General features: G+C 39.3%; 1 protein-coding gene across 1 annotated transcript in view; it reads left to right on the forward strand.

Annotated features, from left to right (window-relative positions):
• The window catches only part of LOC107223162 (mucin-5AC), a 92,804-nt gene that overhangs the window by 33,366 nt on the left and 39,796 nt on the right, over positions 1-19,642 (forward strand). Inside the window, exons 3-5 of the mRNA XM_015662767.2 lie at positions 10,873-10,944; positions 11,015-11,076; positions 14,860-15,271. Coding sequence (XP_015518253.2) covers positions 10,873-10,944; positions 11,015-11,076; positions 14,860-15,271 — 546 coding nt within the window. The remainder of the gene's footprint in view (positions 1-10,872; positions 10,945-11,014; positions 11,077-14,859; positions 15,272-19,642) is intronic.

Here is a 19,642-nt window from a genome sequence, read left to right on the forward strand (position 1 = left end):
TTTTTAACATTGTTAAAATAGACACCTGCAAGTATGATCTATTTTTTCTTCACACGAAGCAGCTGTGCACCTCTCCTTCAGTCGCTACTTATTTCCTCCCTTCATCCCGACCCCCTTTGACCGTCGCCTCGTCGACTATTATCTCTCTCTCTTCCCCCCCCCCTCTGATAAGATGAAAGCCGCTTCGAGCTGCGTGCGACAAATAGATGGTTGCCAATAATGCATCAAGTTTACGAAGTCGCTTCTCACAAATTAGTGAAATTTTCTTCTTCTTCGTTTCTTTTAATGGTTGAAATGCCGGTGGTCCCCTATATCCAGTCCATTGGTCACTATTCTCTCGGCGCAGCTGCTCCGTTTTCTATTCCTTGGAACGGTTCTGCGATTAACTTTAAAAATTCCTGTCTTTCCGAAGTCTTTTTTTTTCGTTTTTTATTACTCACGTTGTTACGTAGGTGTAGATATGTAATTATACCGTAATGTGTGTATGCACAAGGTGCGCTTCCTGCTCGACTAACATGTGAATAATATATAGACGGCGATGGCTCACCTTTCTGTAATCCTATTAAGCCCACGATCGCACGTCAGGGTTTCTAATTCACACTGCTTCACATCTAGATAAAAGATTAAACCGCAGCGGTAGAGCCATATTCTTGTGTTAATCGAATATTTCGAATGTTATCGTCTGTTAACTTACTTCAAAACTCTCGTTGATTCGATTCGTAATTTTCATTGCAACAGCCTATACTTTTGGAAAATGCAACTGTGAGTCTTCTTTCTGCGGACTGTTCTAATTTCGTGATGAAAAAAAAAAAGATGTACTTTGTAGAATTCAAAGGCCAAATTGCTCTTGTTAGGCTTGAAAAAAAAAAAAAAAGAGAAAGAAAAACAATAAGGAAACCGAAAAACGTGCAAGAATGACGGAAGGAATTTTTGCAGAAGACGGCTCGCCGCCGGCTGGCGGTATCGAGCGAACCTGACGACCACGTGGTCTCCGCTTGTTATTGTGTCAGCAGAGCACGTGGCTTTTGAAACCATCGTGGTGTTGACCCGGAGCTTGAATGTTCCGTCGTTAGATGGCGACACCGTGCAGCGAACGCCCGCTGCTGCACACAGAGTGAACCTTCTTACCCACATGACATTGCGCGGAGATGTGGCATTGCCGATGAGAACTCCATAGCCGACAAGGCTGTTGTTCATTTTCGTACTATTTTTCGGTATTTCTTTTCCCATTTTCTTTACCAATTTATGGTATTATGATTTCATATTTTTAGTTTATTTAATGTTTCGACGTACTTAAATAAATTTATCGTGTACAGAGTAATAGGTAAAGGACACGACATGGTGAAAAGAATAAGAAAGATCCAGACAAGAATAGCTTATTTTAGAATGAAAATAAATATTCGAATCTTGATGTTTATTACATTTTTACTTTTTTTTTTCTAATTTGTCTCGATTAATTTCCCGGAATTTTGCGCCAAATTCTCAATTCGTGTTATCCGATTTTCTCATTGTCAAATTGTCTTTGAGGTCGTTAATTACGAATCTGAACTCGAAAATCTAAAACTAAAAATGTCAGATTCAATATCGCGGACGTTAATTGAAAAAGTTATTTGATTTTGATAAAACTTTATGCTACATGGTTTTTAGGGTCACTTATTACGAATCTAAGTTCAAAATTCGAAAATTCAAAATTGCGGATCGAATATGGCGGACAAAAAAAATCAAGAAAAATTTTCCAAAAATTCTGCGAATTATTTTGTTGCATATTAAGTTTGTGTGAAATTGACATTCGGATTCTAATGATGGATTAGCAGAAAATCCTCTTTTTCGTAGAAAAGTACGAATTTCGAAAATTTTGTTTACATTTGCTATTCTTGCAATAATTAAACAAATTTTATATTTTTTTTAGTCTTGGAAATATTTCAGAGACTATGTGGAACAAAAAAAACTCGGCAGTTGTCACCAGAATATTAGTTTGATTAACAAAAAGCGACAAAAAAAAAAATTTTGTCGTTACACTGTTCTGTAACAGGTATACTTGTAAGACTTCTCGGGTGACGTGGTGTTGACATTTGCACGTTGAAGGATGAGATCCGGTTTTGTCCGTAATATAGATTTCCCAAACCGCGTGAAACTTTAGCGCGCAAGTAATAAAACACGGACGATTTTGTTTCTTTGATTGGCAAAACGTATAATAGTGGATCTGTATAGCCGCCGGGGTTTTGGTCGCTTTACTGCAATTGCCTGACCGATTTGCTGCGTAGAAGCAACGCCGGATCGTCCAATTTAACCGGGGATCGAGTCTCTCGCAGAATTTATACGAGTGTATATCTTAACACGAATTCGTGCAGTGTACCTGTGCTCGTGACAGGGGAAAAAAAAAAAAAAGGAGATAAAACAATAACGTAACGACGCGTCGTTCATTGATTGCGGCCAATTAAGAATCTTCTGTTATGCGATCGTGTAGTGGCGATGCTGACTCATAGAGAAGTCGTCAATTTTATAAATCACGTGCAATAAGTCAATCACTTTGTGATATATATGCCAGTTGGATCGTCATCGTCCGTAAGTGGAATTACATATTCTCACCTCCCACAACCTCCACCACGCTTCGAGATATTTATAATCTCGCGTGAGCGTTTGTACTGTGTGCATTTATTATTCCAGTTATTATGTCACATAACAATGCAGGAGAAGAAACCGTTGCTGCGTGCATTATATATACCAGTTAAATATTTTCATTTGCAAAGAATACAACTTTGTAACTCGTCTTTGTAACTGTAACTGTATTGTTGAAATTTACGGTTCCTTTTCTTGTAAACATATATATATATATATATTTGACTATTTGAAACGAATGTTCGTTTTTAGTTCTCTTCAAAGAGAGGCTCTCGTCACGAGGTCAACATTTTTAAATCTAGTTCTTTTTTTCTTTGTAACCACAGCAGACACCAAGAAACAGTAATGTTTTGAAATTCTTGTACGGTCAAGTATCTTCGGCACAAATAACACAGTCCAGCAATGGCTTTCTTCCGATAAAACTGAGTAGTAATTTCTGTAGGTATTGAGTACGAATCTATGGGAAAAATATTAAAAAAATTTTATCACGCAAATTTTCTAAGAATTTTTTTATTTCTGTTTTCTTAGTACTACTAGAGTTAACTTCCAATTTCCGTGTTAATTATACGTACGTATTAATAGTAGTATTGATGTTTGAATATTCGTCTATCGTCACTAGTCCTTGTTTTTGAGGATTTCAAGCATATTTAGAGCTGCATAGGTAGCACAGATTTTATTTTAAATTTTTTCATAAATATTGTACTGCTATATTTTAACTCCACATACCTAAATACCTAAAAAGAAAGCATTATGAGTTTAATGATAAATAGTATTAAAGTTCGAAACCAAAGTTTGGATGTTCGGATGTTCGGATGTTTAGAAAGTGACGTCACCCAAAAGTTTTTCTCTCAACGGCTGACAATCGAAGGGCCTAGTCGCTTGAGTCTGGAATCGGCAGGAAAGATAAAGTGCGTATTTCTTGTATGAAATGTGAAAACTAAAATCGTTATACATCATATCATACATCATACATCATACATCATACATCATACATCATACATCATACATCATACATAGTTTTAAAGTTCGAAACCAAAGTTTGGATGTTCGGATGTTCAGAAAGTGACGTCACCCAAACTTTTTTTTCTCTTGACGTCATCGATCTGCTTGAAAATCTGATAGCCGAATTGCTCAGTCTGGAAACAACCGCGCAGTAGAGCGGACGGATGAGAATCGCGCTCCGCAGATTTCGAATACCGGGTTCTCTGCCTCCTGGATCCTGCGCTCCAGGTTCCCCACCTGGTGGATCTCGACCTCCAGGACAAGCGCTCCGTAGTTCTGGCTGTCCAGGTCCTTGACCTGGTGACTTTTGACTTTCAGGACTAATGTTTCGTAGTTTTTGCTGTCAAGGTCCTTGACCTGATGACTTTTGACCTTCCGGATTAATTTTCAAGTTTACAAGTTTGATTATTGAAAACGTCATGTTTTGTACTATATATGCATGCTTCAGATAAGATTTTGAATTGGAAAAAAAAAAACCGAACGACCAGGATCAACAAATTGCAATTGGTGATCGGTTGGCATTGTATATATAGGAATACGTGACAATAACGTCGTTCAAGTAGAGCTAAAATTTTCTAAAACTAGTTTTAAAACTAGTGATAAATTAAGAGTTCTACTTCGGAGGCCTGTGTAATTTTGCAAACCCGTAGATGGAATAGCTGGCAATCTTGACTGTGCGATGGGTCGAAAAATGGTGTGATCATATTAAATATCTATTGTCGACGATGACGATGACGATGAAGAGAACGATGGACGATACGCGAACCCTCGTTTATAAACGCGTATTACATACTAGTTTAAAAATATCGTCACCTGTTCTCGAAATGTCGAAATACCACGGAGAGAAATAGACGGTCGCGTGCATCGCACGCGGTGCAGAGGCGATGATGTCAACCGTCGTCGTTCTTCCTTCACTTTCCGCTTTCCGTGTATTTTTCATTCATTCTTTTTCATTCCTCCTTTTCCTCGTCTCTCCTTCTTAAAAACGACATTTTTTTTTTTACACCGGCTGCAGATAATGCGGCGCACGAAACCTCTCGGAAAACGGATATCGACTCGTTCAGCCCTTGTTCTTGGTAGAAATTCGTTTCTGTCAACAGTCCTCGCGTCATCGTCTGAACAAACAACATTAACGCCCCATCGAATCTACGTAGTCTTTAGCTTGAAAGAAAATTTCTTTTTGTACTTTTATTATGTATTTACCGTTTTTCTGCATATTTTTGAAATATCGGCGTAAATGTGTATGTGTGGAAATTATTATTTACGTTAATTTCTTGTACCAAACGTTGATACTACATTACCTCCATATTGTGTGGATAAAATTGATATTATAAGAGGACGTGTAAGTTCTTTGTTCTTGACCGTACGATCATTGACGATCAAGACACGAAAAAAGAAAAGAAAACAGCAAAAATCGAAAAGGGCGACATTTTTTTTGCTTGTCAAGCAATCGTTTCGTCTGGTTTCCGCGCGGTTGTGGTCCAACCAAACTGCACAGTTGTGTCCGACTGATCGTTTTGTTTGCGATATGGTCATCGGCTATTAGAGAGCGCAATGCGAAGTTCAAATATTTGTAGAAACAACGTTGTTCGATCGTTGCGGTACGTTTCGTGTTTTTTTTTTTTTTTTTTTCCTTTCGTTTCAAATTTATTTCACCTTTTTTTTTTTTTTCTCGTCTCCTTCGTGTCCTCCGTGTTTCGACAGGTGATTCGGAAGCTCTTTCGCCCGCCGAAAGGAATCGATCCTGCTGCCATGCACGCCAAGTTTTACGTGCAGCTTTTCAAGTTCTCTGCAATCGGACGTCGCCGGCACCGAATGTCTGCCACGCAAGTAACGTGCAGCAGTCCGTATAATGCCAGACGACGGTGTTGCTTTGGCGACGATATCTCTCCACTCCCCTTCCCTCTCTCTCTCTCTCTCTCTCGCTCTTTTACGCACTTGGTCGAAAAACCTCTGATAACCTATAGCTCGTTAGGTTAGGTCGCGTACCTTCGTCATTCTCGGAACGTTGCGTAACATCTTGCCAGCGCCTCAATTTAACTTATTTTTATCCCTGGTTATACAACCAGTAGCAACAAGGCACCACCAGGCATGTACTCAACATTATGTTAGTTTGTAAAGAGCGAGGCTCTTTTCTAACTTTTTTATTTCACTCAAAGCTGTCTGTATAACGTATATCTTTGTAATATTATCACTTACCTACTGTAAGTGTGTGTATAATAAACTTATCGTTAAACGCTTGGAGAATATAACGATGTACTTATATTTATCGAGACGAAGAAGTTTAAGAAAATTGAGAGTAAAAATATGGTATACATAATACAGTGTTCTTCGTTTGTTTATCTATCGCTGGGCTTTTCGATTCTTCCTTTCGGTCTCGCAATCAGTGATTATTAAGATCGCGCATATTATAATATGCGATTTTTCTTATCTTTCTTTCTTTATCTTCGTTTGTTTCTCTTCTTTTGCTTTTTCACTTTTATCATGGCTCGCGGTGATCTTGACGTTGAAAGAAGGCTGTCGTTCATTACATATAATATGTGTCCAACCTATTCATTAAATATTTATGCATGTATGAAAAGCTAAATTTATATCACGCTATCTTACGATAGATACAATACATAGATTCAGAAGTGAACTGCCATATCATTGCTAACTAGTTTTATTCCCAAAGTACAGAACTTTCTCCACGTTTCATATTTTTTCTGTTTTTTTTTTTTTTGTCTTTTATAAGCTCTACCTCTTCCTTTCCGTAACGGAATGAAACTAGGAGGTTCAAAGATACAGATCATATTATTATTACGTATGTACGTGTACCGTATAAAACATTTGAGTCAATACATGTAGAAAAAAAAAAAAGATACGGCAATCAAAAATCACCGATATAAAGTCACGGACGAGCGAGGAGGCGTCTGGATACATAAATCCAGATTTTTCGTTTGAATAAAAGCCATAACGCGGGGATTTATGGGATTGCGTTCCACACGGATGATCTAAAAGTGAAAAATCATTGTAGATCCGCATACCTTGTACACCTCTACCTACGCCTATGTGTATACAGGTACCTAGATCGGTTATCGCGGTATGTATAATATTAATGCATAGATATTTGCGCGGCAGTTTACGGCCATGGATTTAAATCTTGCATACCTAGATTCGCGATTTTTAACACCTTTTAATACCTGCGTGCTAATGCGATACGTGACGCGAATCGAACACGAAAGTGTGTGCATGCCGGGAGCGGCGTGTTACGGGTACCTACGTATAAGCAAAATAACGATTAAACGAAAGTGGGGCAGGTCTATTTAAACTTTATACCAGAGACCCGCGTGATGTTGTGTTGCGGTGTTTTCTATCACATGCGCGCGTATCCGCGTGTATATATATATATATATATATATATATAACTATATATGTACGCATGCGTACTTATGTACGTCGTTTTAACGAGTTTCAGAAAAGCCGCAAACTTCGTGTGCGTAATATTAAACATGTGATTCAGATTTGGCACGACCACGTGGCCTGCATCGGGCAATCTCATCCACGCTTCGTTTCGAACTACAACCAACAAATGGGGAAAAAGGGGGGGCAATAAAGAAAACGATGAAACTCTTTGAAGCGATTGATCTGGAAGAGATATTTATAATATAACAGATACATTCTGGGGAACAATGATGGATATATGGAAGTAAACGTTGTACAAATTTTGTAAGTTATTTATGTCTCAGAATAGCGAAGGAAATATTTTTTAATCTCTTTGGTTATCGGCGGAAGAAAATGTTAAATGAGTTCAGGATGAGGTGCGAAATCTGCAGACGCCTGTCGCTGAGAGCCTGCAGACGAATGTTTCGAGTGAACATGCTGCAAGAGCACCTTGAAAGCGATAACGTGTAAAAATTGCCCGTTAGGATATCGAAAATCGTTGAACAAATCGCTTCGCAGTAAGTGGGAACACCCTGCAAACGATCGACACTTCTATACTTAAAGACAAAGTGCTTCGCCTTATATACCGACATACGTCTGGCGATGGCGATTTGTTACGTCCTTGTTTTAACGTCGCTTGTTGCCCCTTCTTCTTCTTCTTCTTCTATTTTTTTCTTGTATCGTTTTAGCATGCAGTAGAAGTTTTCATCTCGTCATTAACGATCGGTTCACCTCGAAACGTTATACTGTAGGGAGTTTTAATGTCTCCTCGTTAAATTCGTCGAATCGCTCATAACTCGGTCATCTCTCGAATTAGGTATACAACAACGCAAGAAAAGTTATTTTTTCATAGCAAGAATTGAATTCTGATATCAGACAATTTTATTTATAATCGGAGCGATGTGTGGCTTAAAATTGTGGTTAAGCAACGTTTCTGCATCTCTGCGTCACATTCGTTCAACAAATCATATATCGCTGAGGAACTTTTTTCACTCTACGAAATTGATCAAAATGTAGAAAGGCTGCCTAGGTATATACGTGTGTGTTTGTGTGTGTGTGTTCATTTTGTTGCGCAAAGAGTTGGCCGTTGGTACCGCATATCGCATCATTTCCCTCACCGTCGTGTTTATACATTGTAACGTTATAGATATGCTCCCACATGACTTTTGGCCAGGGTACAGCTGCTTTGCACACGTCACCGCGCACTTTGCATATATACGTCTCTCCGTTCCTGCTATACGTACGATACGTTAGAGGGAGAGCGAGAGAGAGAGAGAGAGCCAGATAACAAGACGAAGTAACGAAAAAAAAAAAAAGAAAAAAGAAATGTGGACTAAGATAAAAAAAAAAATACCCGAGACGACTCGCGCGATCTCAATCTTGCTATATCGCATGCCACGAATTATATTGCATATTCTTATGCAATATAAACGATCGCGAGATATTGCAACATATGGAAAACGTCTTTACTGTTGCGGCAAAACCCCGTCAACTACCACTCGGCAATCGGGTTTGTAATATAGGTATGTAAATCCGTAGATCGTAGACGTAGAGTTTATATCCACGCCCGTTCCGTTGTGGCCGAAATTGACTAAAAGGAAAATGTAACATTATATTACGACCGGATGAGCTAATCAAATTGCAAAGACCAAGTCAAAGAGTGTGTAAAAATGCCTCGTTTCACTGTACTGGAGGAGGACGTAGGCGCGCTGGAGCGGATCTGTTTTAGAATATTATATATATATTTCATTTGGTGCCATCTCGTGCCGTTTCGTTCCAACAGCAACTCTAATTGGCCTGGCCGATGAAATTGATATTTTTATACGCCTCGGACTGCCGGTGTCCGAGTTATACATATACATCCAGCTTTTCGAGTGCGTATGCACTCCGTCACGTGGCCTCTTATGCCAACGTAGAAATAAAGACGACGCCGACTCACGGTTACACCTTAATACGTATTGCCTGCAACTCGTGCGCAACGTCGTATCATCATCGTCCTCGGTACGTATCGTACATGCACGTATGCACGTAATGTACGCGTGAGGCGTGTGTCAAAAAGTACGTGAATAATACGTGCAACGCCTTGTGTACTTGCAGCAGGTAACGCGAACCACGTGGGGCGTTGGTAAGACTGCATCGTCGACACCTTTTGGCGATTGGTGTAATATGAGCCTGATCAAGGCTGGCGTCGTTGTTTTTACTAAATACACCGGTCGTTGATTTTCTTTCTTTTTTTCTTTTTTTTTTTTTTTCTTGTTTCAAACTGAAATCACGATCTTGACACGTTTTCTCCCTTACTTGAGGTTAAAATTGAAAATTAATCAACCCCATTACGGAAATTCCTACACGTCGATTCGCGTTAACGGACGGCCGTTTGTTTGACATAGATGGATGATCCTTTTATCGGAGTCACCCTCAGCTATCTAATGTGAAAAAAAATATCACAGCTGTCGATTATTTGCTTTTCTTATACATACACGTGCGAACATGTATCGTACATGATGTACTAGACGTTTAAGGTAAGGTCGTTCGATTTCGTACGTTCTCCTCGGTCATCTTCGCACACTTGTCACTTTTCTCATGTCCCTTGCATCGAATTCGATACCAATTGTACGGCTCTTGGTCATGGTTGGTTATTCACGAAATGTGCATGATTGGAATAACTTATCCATTGTTGCACGGGCAAGAGACGCACGTTTCTGCCGTTTTAGTGATTGGACTATGAAAATCGTGACGTAAACCGAGGTTAGTTATTCGCTCGATCGAAATACTGGCCAGTGGCTGCTGCATAATCTCGGTAGATTTATTCAGTAGCACCAATTTAAATGCGTGGAAGTTAGCTCTTGTTCTTTTATTTTATTCTTTACGTTTTCTGTATTCTTTCTTTTTTTTTATTTTTTTTTTTTTTTTTTCTATCCTATTTTACATTTCATTTTGTCACTCTTCCCGTTTATCTCTTTTTTCCTATCCCACTATCACAATATAGAACAATGCTTCGTCTGTGTACGTACGTTATACGTGACGTAGGTACATACAGACATACAGTATTCCTAACGTGCGAAGCATATTTCGTACTCCTACACAAAATTTGTCGGACAACCGATTCTACGCTATCTATTAGTCGTCCGTAAACTCGTAACTTGTGTTTTATTTTTGTGAAATAAGTAAATAAATGAATTAAAAAAAAAAAAAAAAATGAACAAATCCAGCTGCTGTAACCAACGTTGCGGCCTTGATGCCAGTCTTGGATCTACGCAAAGGAAGAAAGAAAGACAAGGAAAAAAGAAAAACGGACGCGGTAGTGCAGGAAACGGCGACTACGTTTTTTTTTTTTTACCTTTGTACTTGTAGTTGATGCAAATATTGTACGTACTCGATCGACTTGCAGAGGTTCCATAAGTCGAGCGGTTTTACCCTCGTTATAGCTGCAGCATATATGCATACAATATGTAATTTGATCGGTAAGGTTGGTTTTTTTATTTTTATTTTTTTTTTCCCCCTCATTTCCTCCAATACGATCGGTATGACGAGTTGATAAGAGGGCAAAGTTTGACTTGCTGATGATCGTTGCCAGCCGATCGACGGTGAGGACGCGTGACATTGAAGGATCGAATAGTTACAATCGATCGTCCCCATGCCTCGCGAATCGACGAATTTCATTTCTAACTTGTTGACCGTTGACTTTTGTTGACCGGAAACGCGCGTCTATCGATCGTGGCTGAATTTTTTCTATGCTGAAACGTATTAGCGAACTGGTTAAAACCGGTTCGTAGTCATGGGATTTTCATTGTTACGTAGCTAATTTAAAAATTTTCCTTCCATTTTCAGGTATCAAGGTGAAAAGAGAACGATCCGAGCTCGATGACCTCTTCTGCGAAGAAAAAATGCTCATCATCGATGGTAAGTGTTTCGATCGGCATATGTAACATCGTATTGTATTAAATTCATCGTGATCGACGTCGTGTTTAAGACGCAATTCAGCCACGGATCATCAACGTCAGGCGGATCAGTCCGACTGTAGGATTGACGCGAGTAACCTAGGCAACTGTAAATCGTTGTACATACGCAGCGACGAAGATGGCTAATTTGTTCACGCCTTTGTGCAACTGACCTGCATCGTTGGAAATTTATGTTACGGGCAGGGACGTTATGGAAACTGTGTAAAAGTGTCGTTATCGTCGTCGAGTGAACATCGGTTAACAAGACCTTAGGTCGAGAATTGGATAATAAGAGAACGACGAGATAACGAGGGAGGAGCAGTCGTGCAGTCTACGCGTTGCGCCGACTAGAGAAAGGAAGAGAGAGAGAGAGGGGCGGGGGAGAGAGAGAAAGAGAGAGAAATTCGACTCGTCAAAACGAACGTTTGACAGTTTTCCAAGATACATAATATCCTGTGTGCACGCCGGTTTGACTCACCTTAAGTAAACTTAGAACCGCCTGTCCACAGAGTCTCTCTCTTCTCTCTCTCTCTCTCTCTCTCTCTCTCTCTCTCTCTCTCTCTCTCTCTCTCTCTCTCCGTCTGACGACTGACTTTCAAACCGACCCTCCTCCGAATATACATTACGTAACGATTCGCGTCCACTGGGAAGACCTCTTGTTCGTTATTGCCTGTACAATCGATACCGCATGGATATCTTTTGGATATATGCCGTTCGTTTTGTTATATCGCATCCTGATTGTACAGTGAAAAATTGAGACCAATTTTTGATACGGGGGTTAAACACATTATTTTAATTGACAATTTATTGCGATTAAGAAAATTGGGGTGAACGTTGTTCAGGCGTTACTCGTTCTACCAATGCTAGGCAACTGCGGTATAAAGTGTATGTATATGATTTTTTAATTTCCGCGAGCAAACGAATGAAAATTTTTCTTCCGAAGTGATATGATGGATTTTTGGTTATTTTTATTTTTAAATGACCAATGATACGTTGCGCCTGACGATGTGGGGAATTTATATTTCATTTGAAATGTTGAAAAAAAATCGTAACTATTTATGTATACCTACAACAGTGCTGAAAGAAAAAGCTCGGAACTCGGTAATGTAACTGCATCAAACAAGGAAGGAGGGATTGATTCTTTCGGTACTGTACCTGTATAGTTTAATTTCGAAAAATTAAGGAAGTGCTAGGAGAGAGACGTTTCTTCTACAATCAGACAGACAGAATGTGATTATAGGCGAGGAAAGCTTACGCGGGTATAATATGGGTTCAAGGATATTCCTTATACCTATATATTAAAGGATCGCACCTCGTTGATCGGTCAGTGAGATATCGCGTACCTAGTCATCTATAAGTTGTGCAGAATTCGAAGCTTCACGGTAAATTCGCCGCTCTCGCGCCTCGAGTAATCGAGTATATCCATTCTCTGATCGCTCGACGCTCTTGTTTTTTGCGAGACGATGTATAGTATATGCATACAATGATATCTCGCATATTTTTTCTCGATACAGTAAGGCCAGAGAAACCCCCGGAGCCGTGAACTCCGGGGTTGAAGAAGGTTATGAAATTGAGAAAATTTAATCCGTTATTTTGAGATTACAAAAAAATTAATTAACCTTCATTTGTACGCCGTGTATGTAACTACTTTTCAATTATCATCATTTCGTCTATCAAGTTTTGAAGAGTTTTGTTTATTACGCCACCTCTGCTTTCACGAATTCTTCACTTTGCTGGTATTATCAACGTTATCCCATTGCGAAATTAAGGTATACGTATAGAACAAAATGAAAATTTGCCTTCGCACTTGCAATTATACACAGGTATCTATGTACGATGTCTCGACGTTGCTTTTATACAAGGGTATGATAATTGAAATACATACACGCGTCGAAAAAAGAAGGAGAACAATGACGATGACCACTCGCTAAAATCCACAGGTGAAGAAGTTAGAGGTATACGCGTATACGGTATGAAAAAAATTCGCCGTACGTGCATGTATACCCGCTGTGTATAATTACAAACGGACTGCTTGACCGTGAGGCGAGAGACGAACGTTTGCCCGCCTATAACACATATGTGTATACATTATATCCGAAGCCGAGAGGGATATAGATAGTAAGATATAAAGAGAAGGAGAGAGAGAAGGAGACAGGTTAAATATAAAACCACGTGCCATGCCTCGGTTGCGGGGAGCAAATACCTGCAGCAACGGTGGGTAAATAAAATAATAACCAATGGTCAGGAACGAGAATTGTCTGAGGGGGGGACAGAAGAGACGTCCACCTCTACCTCCCCCACCTACATACATATCTACAATATGTCTTTATATACAATATAAAAATGTGGTCGCGCATACGTGCGTATACTTGCAGGCTTACGTGCGCGTCACGGGTATTTGTGCGTGTGTATGCGTATCGTACACATGTTTGCATACGCATGCATACGTGCAGGAGTTTGGGAAACGTGTGTTGTCCACGCGACGCTCGGTGATCGACGTCGATCACGCCGTGTGAATTAACACCCCTTCCCCCCCCCAACGTCAGACGCCCCCCTCCAAACCCCCCCCCCCCCCCCCGCTCCCGGTGGGAGCGACGAGTGCTCAAAGCCGCCGCCGCCGCCGCCGCGGTATCTCCGCCGTTGAGAGGCTTCTCTCAGTCGGCGTTCGCGACTCGCGCGATACGAGTGTCAAATTCTTGCGACGATTCGTCCTGCATCGGCTCTTTCATTTCGCCTCTTCGTTCGTCGATCCTCTTTCCTTGCCGCACGCCCGTATCGCGTTAATCCGTGTCGTCGAGGCAGGGAGGGGCAGAGGCGCCTGCGTAACACCGGTAACTCGTTTCGAACCTTCGCGTTTCTTACATGCATATCTGCATACGTGTATACCTGAAGGTTTGCCTTGTTGTGTTGCATTGATTAATCTATGAACTGCACTACGCTGAACGGTAAAGAGGAGAAACAACAAAAAATAAAAAATTTAATTGGATTCGTACCTAATTTTAAGGATCTTTGCGGATGCGTATACTCTTCGCCAAAGAATTTTTGGTAACAGAGGGTATGAACTGATTGTTCGATTCGTCTCTGTGTTTTCTTGTTTATCGTATATATATATACGACTGTCGTATAAAAGAGACTTTAAATAAATCGTCGAATCTGTAACAAAGAAGGATAAATTTACCCATTTACTCTTTGGATTCTTTATGTACGAATGTGATACACGTGCAGCTATCGTAACGAACACTTATACCTATATCTCAACGATATTTTTTCAATTCAAAAACAATATACTTGTTATCGTACCTATTTACGTATACTTATACGGTTTGTCTGATATAATAATTTTCTGTAAACGAATGTGATGTATAAATAATAAATTGCATAATCGAGTTGTGCTGTATATACCAAGGAAAGGTGGATTTTTCATCATTTTTTCGTCTTGAACTCGAAGATAAAGAAGGCATATGAAGTTAAGAGATTTAACTTGAGAATGACATTTACGCCTGTATTTAGCACAGTTGACGTATAATAGTGAAAATAACAGAATAACCCGTCAAACAAATTGATAATCGATCGACCGAAAATCAGAACAACTGTTTTCCACGTCGGAATGAAAAACAATTCTCCAGTGAAATATTGAATGATCAAACAACCGTTATGTCGGAAAATGTGTAAACGTGCTGATATTGAATAAAAGTGTCGATGACTCATGCCACTCAGCCAGTGAATTTTTCGCGCCTTTTAAATGCCGCAGGTTGACAAAGTTTCCCTAAATTGTGTGAATTCGAGGTGTCGAGGTGGCAGCTAGTGTGTTCAGGACTCTCGTGATTCCTCTGCGCCAGCCGTTTTCCTCTCGAATAATCCATCCATCATATCGTAGAACCGGAGCCGATTAATCCGGAAGATCGGTCGAGGGTGTAGTCTTCCTCTTTCTCTTCCTCCTCCCCTTTTCACCCCCGGCCCCGGAGGCGATCGACCCGAAATTTCGGACAGAAATGTGAAGAAGAAGAGGGTCGTGTCAACCTGGAAATATCGAGGAGACTTTGAACGAAAAATGGGCGTTCTGTTGCTCGGGGAAGGGACGCCGACTGTCCAGGCTCCCAACGGCATGAATTTGGGAAAGACGTCGACATCACCTTGCGAGGCAAACAACAACCTAGGCGGTCTACGGGACGCTAATTATAATAGCACGACGTCGACGAGCGACGTTGTTGGGATAATAAGCGTCGACGACTCTGTGCGCTGGATGCCACCGCCGCCAAAGAAGAAATGGATACGGCATTACCTTTTGGGTAAGCCAGACACTGACCTTGACATTTTCGCCCGATCACCGAAGGTCGTTCATCCACGATCGGATTGTATTCTTTTCTCTTTTTTACTTTTTACTCTTGGTAGCTTCCCCTTCCCCCCTTGTCCTCCCTGTACTACCTGGATCGTTAATTCGTTTCGCATCCGATTGTAGTGTGGCACGTAATGGAAAACCTGGAATTGTCTGGGAATTTTTTTTTTTTTTTTTTCAAAAGTTTTTTTACCGGATTTTTTTTTTTTTCAATTTCATATACGTAGAGAGTCGGGCAGAGATTTGACTGGGACTTTTACGTACGATAGGGTGGTCCTTATTTGGGGATCGGAATATTTTTTATTGCGATACCTACCGGATCTGTTCCAAATCATTAGAAAAGGATCTCTGTGAAGTTTTAAGTCACTACGTGGACTGGAACACATGCATCTAAGCTTTGAAATGTTTTAAATGTAAAATACATGTAGTTTTTATAACCCGTTATTTCGTTTTTTATAACTTTGGTATTAATTAAGGGAGCGATTTAAAACTGAACAGTTTTGTTGCTTATAACGATAGGAACAAATCCAGGGAATTTAAAAATTTTGTCATAATTTTATAATATATTTCTATTTATATTGAAATTTGATAGCATCACTTTCATTAGCTTTATGCATAAAGGAGTAATAATTATAAAATTTCGATATTTTCATGGTTTGTTCCTATCGGTATGAGCACAAACGCTGGCAAGTATCGAATCGGTCCTTTAAGTTATACCAGAGTCATATAAAACGAATTAACTGGATTTAAAAACTACCTATATTTTACATTTGACACTTTCGGAGCTTAGAAGAACGCGTTCCAATTGACTTAGAGGCTTAAAACTTTACACAGACTTCTTTTTAATGATTTGGAACAGATCTGGGGGGCGTCTCAATGAAAATAACTAATTTATTGACTAAAATTTGTTCAACATTCGAACGATCGAATGAACTCGGCTTACGCGCTTTGATATTTCCCACTCATTTCACGCTGTGTAATCTATAATGATACGAACAAGTTTATCAAACGTTTCAAATTGATAATGAGTATAAGTTAAATCGCCATAGGAGATTCAGGAGAATAGCGAAACAGTTTGCAAGGATCGAGTAGTGACGTTCTTCAGGTCAACAGATTCGTCGGGAATTTTCAAAAACGAGAAAGCTGTGTGTAAAATTTCTGTACAATGTGTAATAATGAAAAACGATTTTCGCGAATGTAATAACTAGATTGCATAATTGATAGAGGCAAATTGATAGCTAATTATATTATGATCTGGGTATCGATTGCTGCAAAGAAAAGACAGAGAAGAGGAAAAAAAAGAGAAAACAATTCGATATGTTACGAGTTTTCATTTACGTCAAACGGTTCGCGTCGCTCTTGCATGTAACATGTAAATTAGGGTGTTTCAGAAAAACATCAATTTACGACTTTCCATTCTGGCACTCCCTAAAAAGTTTGTTTAGATCGAAAGAAAAATTCTGTCGAAAAATTAGCATTTTTACGTTATGTGTGGAAGATCACGCTTAGTTGATTTTTTAATTTTGTATGTTTTTTTTTTCTAATTTATGAAGAATCGTGAATACAATTTTTATTTTTGTTTTATGCTGCCTACATCGATCATAATGTCGATTTACGTCACTAAGACCCACACTTGTAATGTTTAAGTCTCCAGTTGATGTTTGAGATGTGAATCTCCCGAATTTTTCATTATTAATTCAATTTTATAGAATAGTTATAATTCAATACGAATTTTTAATTCAGGAAAATAAGATTCCGGTTGATATGTTATTGTTCTTTTACGGATTGTGCTCTTTGGATCGAACATGTCAATGTCAGGAGATAAATAATAATTGAAGTGCTGCAACGTGTTGCTTCGCTAATTTAAAAATATGTAAGAAAAAAAGTGAAAATTAATGTAATACGCTCATCTTTTTACCGAATCTTTTTTTTTTTAACCTAAACAAACTTTTTAGCGGATTGTTTTTTTACTCAAACATCCTAATGTGCATGTATGTGAGGGTGGTCCTTATTCAAAATCAACTTCAAATAATTCGAAAACAATCGCCTAATTTTTTCAAATTTTTACATCGACTCTAAGATAGTCCGCATTGCGATCGAAGGTTCTTATGAAAATTAACATGGGTAAAACTTTTTTTCTCAGTATATATATATTATTGCAAGAGTAATAATGTTCCAAATAATCTGTAACCGCGAGGTTTTGGTGAGAATTAGTGCTAATATCTGGGAAAAAATACACATCATCGTACGAGGCAATCTCGACGAATTGCACAACCTCGAAACCTGACCTTTTTTTTTAATTTAGAGGAAGCGCAATTCGTCTATGTGTATTATTTTTTTCATACAGTATCACTAATGCCGACTAAAACCTCGCAGTTACAGGTTTTGTGGAACATTATTACTTGCACGATAAAATATATAGTGGGAAAAAAAGTTTTTCACACGTCACTTCCGTAAGAAACTTCGATCACAATGCGGGCTGTCTCAGAATCGCTGTAAGAATCTGAAAAAATTTGGCGACTCTTTTTAAATGATTTGAAATTGATTTCAGTGATGGGGCGGTAAAAATTCGTCAACACCCTAAACAAGGACCACCCTAATATATATACATATATAACGCATAGATTGACGCGAATCCCGATGGCTGATGAGGATAACAATCGTCGAGCACGTGGCCATCGTGTGCATAATGTACTGGTTAGGTAGATAGCGTGCAGCTCTCGTGTGTAATACACACATCAGTCAGTCGGTGCTGCGTTGTGCACACGTGGCCAGACTTGCCGTCCTTGTTCGTGCCAAGATGCGGCAGCGCTTGCGTTTCAATAAGCTGACGCGAATTGCACGTGCATGTCAGTCGTTGCAAATCACCGGTCGGTAGTTAACGAAACAATTTTCCTGTCATCTGTACGTAGGGGGCATTCCGTGATATCTCGATCAAGATTCCACGTCGACCTCTCGGATTGAAAGATTTATCATTTTTTGTGGATGTACGTGACGAAAAACGCGATTGAATTTTTTTTTTTTTTTTTTTTTTTTTTTACCACAATCTTTCAAACCAGCGTATCTGAAGTATGATTGAAAAACTGCAAAATAAAACCCGACTTTCTAAAATCTGACAAAATTCAGCTAAAATTTGGCAAATGTAACAAAATTTTTGACACCTGCGAGAAGATGGAGATTTCATTATTATTGGATTGCATTTTTGACGTAAGAATGAACATAAAAGCTCATTACAATATGGTTCGAAAAATGTATATTCAGAAGAATATTATAATTTCAAAAATTTTGTCAAGTTTTAAAAGATTTGTCTGAATTTTGTCAAATTTTACAAAGTGGGGGTTTTTATAAATAGTTTTTAGCATGGTGAGAAAATAATGTTTCAATACTGTTTTATATGTTGAATAATATTTAGAAATTTATTGTAGAGAGTGATGATGTTTCGAAAATATGAAATTCGGGAACGGCGCGTAGTATGACGCGTGTTACGACGGTTTGTATTTAATTGGACGTTGGGTATATTTTGTTCATCAGAGCGGAAAGCGTGACGTGAAAATTAACAGAAGTGAGAGAGAATTTCGAACGTCGGGCAATTCGTTTTGTATGTAAGCTTGATTTAGGGGGTAGTTAAACGGGGACATTGATAGTCGGGGTAGATGTGCTTATGATATTTCGGCAACGCGCCACGTGTCTCGAGTTTGCGGGCGAAAATATAATTTTCTTTTTTCCTCTTCTGCTACATTTCATTCTCACCGCATTCCGAGCCTCGTATGTGATTACAAGCGGGTTCCATCTATAATAATGTACACGGCCAGAGATCGTCGTCGCTCGCGCGTTTTGATCAGAGTTACACATTACACACATGCCGAAGAAACTCGTGCAGGATAAACTTGGGCTGAAATAACCCCTAGCATCTCGTAAATGCTTCAACCCGAAAATATCCTGGGACGGCAGCAAAACAAAACTAATTTAAGAAATGTGCGCGGTTCGTCGTTTGCGAACGAACGACTCTGTGAGGATAGGAGAGGATAGGAGACGAAGAGAAAAGATAACCGAACGTTTCTTCTTCTTTTTCTTTTTTTCCCTATCAACACACGAGTCATCGACATTCACACCTCGCAAACAAGCGTACGTATTTCATTCGCAACGTATTCTTTCCGTCAGGGGTAATCGTGTTTCTCAAAATTCCACGTCGAAACTATTTTTGCATAATAATTTGCCGTCTTTCAGATCGAATTTTCTCTTTAGCTTGTACATATTCGTTGACAAATCTATAATCTCACGTTTCTTGGTGTAATCCGTACACTTTATTCAATAGTTGATAAGC

The sequence above is a fragment of the Neodiprion lecontei genome, chromosome 3, assembly GCF_021901455.1.
Source record: "Neodiprion lecontei isolate iyNeoLeco1 chromosome 3, iyNeoLeco1.1, whole genome shotgun sequence".
Classification (NCBI taxonomy): domain Eukaryota; kingdom Metazoa; phylum Arthropoda; class Insecta; order Hymenoptera; family Diprionidae; genus Neodiprion; species Neodiprion lecontei.